The sequence below is a fragment of the Rhinatrema bivittatum genome, chromosome 3 (genome assembly GCF_901001135.1).
Source record: "Rhinatrema bivittatum chromosome 3, aRhiBiv1.1, whole genome shotgun sequence".
Classification (NCBI taxonomy): domain Eukaryota; kingdom Metazoa; phylum Chordata; class Amphibia; order Gymnophiona; family Rhinatrematidae; genus Rhinatrema; species Rhinatrema bivittatum.
The window spans coordinates 53348287-53354576 of NC_042617.1; the positions used below are offsets into that span (position 1 = coordinate 53348287).

The 6290-nt window shown below is 40.8% G+C and overlaps 1 protein-coding gene across 1 annotated transcript in view; it reads left to right on the top strand.

The window, feature by feature from the left end:
- The window catches only part of PACC1 (proton activated chloride channel 1), a 90660-nt gene extending 84978 nt beyond the window's left edge, over positions 1–5682 (top strand). The window contains exon 8 of the mRNA XM_029593243.1: positions 3097–5682. Within this exon, the coding sequence (XP_029449103.1) occupies positions 3097–3258 (162 nt within the window). The 3' untranslated portion in view covers positions 3259–5682. The remainder of the gene's footprint in view (positions 1–3096) is intronic.
- The last annotated feature ends 608 nt before the right edge of the window (positions 5683–6290 follow it).

A 6290-nucleotide genomic window follows, 5' to 3' on the forward strand; every position in this document is an offset into this window, starting at 1 on the left:
TGACACACCTGCTGGTGTTTGGCGACACACCGGTTGAGAAGCAGTGCTCTAGAGCCTGGCAGCTAAGATTTAATGTAAAAAAATATATGGTTGTGCCTTTGGTCTGAAAAAACTCGAGGGATCTAGAGAATGAAATTCTGCTGTGCCCAAAATAAGAGCAAGATTTGGGGTTGATTGTATCTGATGATCTCAAGGTGGCCAAATTAGGTGGATAAGGTGACAGCAAAATCCAGAAAGATGCTTGAGTGCATACAGAGAGGAATGGTCAGTAGAAAAAAGGAGGTGATAAGTATACGTCCCTGGTAAGACATCATTTGGAATACCTTGTACAATTCTGGAGACCGAACCTTCAGAAGGATATAAACAGAATGGAGAAGGTGGCTACTAAAATGGTCACTGATCTTCAGTGTAAAGCATATGGGGACAAACAAAGATCTAAACATGTATACCGTAGAGGAGAGGTGAGCTAAGGAAGATATTATAAAGACATTTAAATACCTCAGAGATATCTATGTACAGGAGAAGGGTCTCTTTCAGTGGAAAGGAGACTCTGGAATGAGGGGGTCATGGGATGAGGTAGATAGGGGTAGATTCAAAAGTACTCTAAGGAAATATTTCTTAACAGAGTGGGTGGTGGATGCATGGAACGGCCTCCCAGTGGAGGCTGTGGAGACCAGGGCAGCATCTGAATTCAGTAAAGCATAGGACAAGCACAGAGGATCTCTGAGGGAGCTGGATTGTAGAGTTTATCTGTTGTGAATGGGCAGATTAGATAGAACGATGATGACAGAAAAAATGTGTTTTTTCCTGGTGGTTGTTAGATCTCAATGTTCAATGTCAATTGTCCATGAAGCTGTGGGAGTATAATTTATTTTCTTCTGTGGGAAAATAATTGATCATGCTTACTGGCACAAACGTGGAAAGAGGCTGACAGACAACCTGACTGACCAGGCCTCGCTACTAATGCTAAGCTAATGCTCATGTCCACCCAAGACAATATTGGATCAAAAGAAAGGGGTGAGAGAGGATTCCTGTGCCGTCATTTAAGGAATATGCATCCATCAAAACTGGTGAGTTAGATGATGATTTTTCTAGGCTGAGTTGAGGACAGCTTTCTCGGAGTAGCAGACTTTAGTGGCAGTCCTGTTGTCACTAGTGGGTGGCCCATGGATCTTTATTAGTGGATTTTTTTTTAAAGACGATTTCAACTGAAAAAGTATCTGTGGAAAACTGACTACAGCGAGCCCTGCTTTCCAATGCATTTGTCCTGTTCTTTGCTATCACCACAAAAAGAAGCAGCATGACCTTTAACCCCGGAGGAACACAGCAATATTTATTATTTATTTATTTAGAGATTTTTTTTTATGTACCGCGGCACGTTCAGAACATCACCTCGGTTTACAGTGAACCATAATTCAGCAACAAGCTTTACAATAAAAATACTTAGAGAGCAGTCATTTAGAACAAATGTAACAAGCATAACTAGAAGATATTTATATAGTAAACATTTACATTACATTGGATAAATATATATTAATTGGGATAAATATACAGTGAGTGGATTTATTCTCATGGGACAGATGCAGGTAAAATGATCAATGATGTTAGGGGATCTTGGTAAGGGTCAAGAGGGAAGTTTTTAGCAGTTCAAAAGGGGGGAAGTGTTAATTATGGGTATGCTTGTTTGAACAGCCAGGTTTTAAGGTTTTGTTTAAATTTCCTATGGCAGGGCTCCTGGCGCAGGTTAGTAAGCATTTTATTCCATAATGTGGTTCCTGCTATAGTAAGTGAGTGTTCTCTAGTGGAAACATGTTTGGTGAGCTTGGTTGGTGGTGTCTGGAGTTTGGCCTGGTGATGTGCTCTTGTTGGTCTGTTTGTCTTATGGAATGAAAAATGTTCGGAGAACCACTGCATATCTTGGTTATGAATGGACTTGTGTATAAGGGTAAGTGATTTGTATATGATCCTAGATGCGACCGGTAGCCAGTGTAAGGACTGAAGTGCGGGCGTAATGTGATCGTTGCGGTGTGTGTCAGTGAGTATACGGGCTGTTGCATTTTGTAGCATCTGTAATGGTTGTCAGGTGTTTTTAGGTAATTCTAGAAGGATGGAATTGCAATAGTCCATCTTAGACAGAATTGTTGCTTGCAGAACTGTACGGAAGTCGTGGGGGTGTAGGAGTGGTTTGATTCTTTTTAGTGTATGGAGCTTGAAGAATCATTCTTAATGGTGGCAGCGATGAATTTTTTTTAAAGTAAAGTGGTTGTCAATAATTATGCAGAGACTGCGGACCTGTTGTGAAGTGAATGGGCGGAATTGTGATGGTAGTGTTGTGTTGAGAGTGATATCATTTTGTGGAGAGATGATGAGTAGCTCTGTTTTGCTAGTATTTATTGCTAAGAAATTGTCAGTGAAGAGTTTCTTTATTTCTGCGAGGGTGGCATCCCAGTCTGCACCAATAGGTGTGGGCCTACACCAATATGGTGCGGAGTTGCCTACACTATATATGAAACTTTCCACCTACTCCATCAACATATTTTTCATTTTTCATTTTTGAAAAGTCTTTCTTTGGAAATTATACAGTTTCACGGAGTGTAGGCTTGGAAAGCAAATTTTAGAAGCTCTATAAAGTACCTTAAGAATTATCACAAAATATATATTCTGGCAGCGATAGAGCAATATATTGTTGCTCTTGATTTACGTTTAATTACTTTGGATTGCTGCACATAGTGGTGGTTGTTTTTGAGATTTATTTAACTTGAAAATTAGCCAGCCATCGAACTTTTAGTGACCAGCGAAGCACATGACTTCAGATGTTTTTTTCTTCCCACTGCAGCTTAGTTTTAGGGGCTGTGGAGAGCTCGTGCTAATTCACACTTATCACCTTTAGAAAGCATATCCTGGGAGCCACGTTGCAATGGGAAATCTGTATTCAGTATTATGAAAACTCTTGGGGAGATGATATTTCATGTGAATGTGTAAAAAGCATGAGCGCTGTCAAATTTTACAGTTCTTTGAGTTAAAATCTGCATTGTAAGGTCATTGGTGATATCTGGAAAAAATAGTGAATATTCTTTATACTTTTTTTCCCTTAAGATCATCACTGCCAACCCTTGGAGCATGATTGCACTCCTGTGTGGCGTTTTCTTGGTGTTGTTTAAGGCGGCTGATTTTGCCAAACTGAGCATCAAGTGGATGATCAAAATCCGAAAGCGACATCTAAAAAAGAAAGCCCGACAAATGAACCATGTAAGCTGAAGAGCGCTGGACCATCTTTGAAATGTTTCTGATACACTGGAAGAAAAGAGGGAAAAATATCTTTTTCTGCAGACTAGACGGAAAAATAGGAAAGGTTAAAACAGTTCAAAGCCAGCCAGCCATGTTCTGCTGAAAAAAAGCAAATTTGGGCTGGACTGGCAATGTGACCATCTGACTTACTACTGCAGACAAGCAGACGGACAAAGAAAATCATGCTTCAGGAATGTTTTCAGTTCTAGAATTGGAGGGGAAAAAAAGAGGAAGGGTTCTCTTCCTTCTCATCACCCTTCCAGCACACCCTCCTCTCCCCCTCTACCAAAATACCTATTTCCCTCCATCTCTGAATTCCCTCTCACTTTTCTCCATCTCGCTTCTGTGCATCAGATGTTCAGGGCTGACTGCACGGGAAGCAGGTTGAGGGGGAGGAGCCACCACCGCCGCCGCCATGGAACGCGGGAGGCACACGCTGCTGGCCTGTTAGCACTCTGTCTGCCGCAGTTCAAGCAAGATGGTGGTGAAAGGGCCCGAATGTCTCCATGTCACTTCCTCTCACCAGATTTAAAATGGAGCAGAGCTGTGCCAGAACTGCCAACGTTATTATTGAGCACACTTAAGACCGGGTCGTAAGATGGTACTGGAGATACGACCAGTGGTCTGTCGAGTACAGCGTTCTGTCTCCATCAGTCTCCTGTCTGGGTCACCTGGAAGAATCCACCAGCTCAGACTAGGAAAGTCTGTGTCCCATTTTTCACTTCCAGAAGTATGACGTGGCAAATCCAAGTCAGTCTGGCTAATAATTGCTTATGGACCTGTCCTCCAGAAACTTATCCAAACTTATTTTTAAAACTCAGCTATACTACTAACCTTGACCACATTCTCTGGCAACAAAATCCTTAGCAACAAAACATTTCAGTCTTACACTTTAAACACTCAGCTCCTAGCAATAAAACACTGTATAGCATTTATAAATGTGTTGCAAGACGGTTATGGGCATTTTGTGATCTAAATGTACAAAACCATCATTCCAAGTCAATTAAATTCCATAGTAAAATACTTAGGAACATTCCAGCCTGCCCCACACCACTGTCAGTGCACATTAAATCATGACTACACAACAGGACAATAAAGTATGCAGTGGTAATTCATAGGTCATTGAAAAAACCTAGTTCATAAGTGTTACAGCAGGTCTTTCATAACAAAATGTAAGTGGTCAGGGACTAGAACTACTCGGGTTTAACCAGCATTTTAAAATTAATCTAAAGTAAATACTTTGAAGTTTTGAGTCAATTAATTTTTACAATATAATTTTGATAAGTCCATTTGATAAGGCATGATGAGGCCAATATTCAGCGCTACTTAGCTGGCAGCCGTTGAATATCTGGCTACGCTCAGCAGTCGCCACTTAACAAGATAAGTACATAGCCAGATATCTTGTGAGTGGGCAATGGGTCTTATCTGGTTAATTTATTTGGATAAGTGCCGATATTCAGACTTATCTGATTAAGTTAACCAGATAAGTTAGACCTGCCATAGAGAGATTTCTGCAGGGATATTCAGCAGCATAACCATGCTGCTGAATATCCCATGTAAGTTAGCTGGATGAGTCTTATCTGGCTTACTTACCTAAATGTTTAGGTTTGAATATTGAAGTCCAAATATCCAAACATTTTCAAGGTCAATAGAATGAAGGAGGTCCATATTCAAGGGCATTTAGCTGTATAACTCAGACGTTATCCAGCTATATGAAGATTTGGGCACTTGTTTAGCTAAATTCTAGCTGATAATAAGTTAACCGGCTTGACTTTAGCTGGATAAGTTAGAAGTGTCCTGGGGGTGTAACTGGGAGGGGTTGAGTTAGCCTGGGTAACTTATCCGGACAACTCCAGTCAGCCCATAGACCTGTCCTAAAGTTAGCCAGACAAACTTATCCAGCTTTAGGATAGCCAGATATATTCAGTGGCGAGGTCACACTGCTGAATATGTATACATTAAGTTAGCTGGCTAAGTTTATCCACAGCAGCTGAATATGGACCTCAAAATAACTCACACCCAGCTGAGCTGTTAGAAGACACTCTCTTGTCCTGTGTGTTTGGACACTCAAGGGCCCCAGTGTTCCTGCTCACATTTAAGAGTGTCAGCCAACTGGCGGGGGAATAATATAAGGCCTGTACCTTAGTGTGACATTTGATCAAAACTTGGAAGGTCAAAAGCTTCAGTTACATTGTTTGTATCTAGTTGCAATACAGATTTCTGTTTTGTATTTCCTTGTTAGACTTTTTCAGATTAAGACCTGTACTTTTGTCTCTGTTACCATGTGTGCACATATTTTTCAGGGTAAGACAAACCCTGTGCTGACATATATTTGTGTGCGTGTATGTAGTGTATGACCAACACTACCAAAGTATTAAAGATTATTTTGGTGTGTGTGATTTTATATTTATAATTTTTTCTGTTGATAAGCAGGCTGAATTAGCCATTATATGTGGGTGATATCATCTAGTGGCACCAAACGGACTCGTCTTTCCAAGCTAGTAGAGTTTTGAGATCTACTGAGCATGTGCTGAAATTCCTGCATAGGTGTTGCCTCCTAAACCTTCTCAGTCATTTTTTGTCCAAGCACAAGCACGGATGTGTACTCTGCCTCTCTTTTTATTTGTCTCTAAATATCTCTTTTTGGTGTTGTTTACTTCACAAAACCTTTTCTCAGTTGTCTCACTGCCTCAGCAGCTCCACAACATCACTTTTCAGTGCTACTACTAAAAAAAAAAACCAAACCAAAAAACCCCCACAAGACTTTCCATAATGTCCAGTCAGAAGAAAATGTCAGCAACAGTAGCAGTTTTAAAAGTTGTATCTGTGGCAAGATTGTGTCCCTCACTGACGGCCACAAGCTCTTGGCTGATGCCTTGGGCCAGAACACAACTCGAAAAATTGTTATGCTGGTGGATAGATGTTCCCATGCTTGCAGCATTCTAGGATGCTTTGCATTGAAGAATTGTGTAAATCTCTCTGGAATCGCAGTAGGTCCTCGT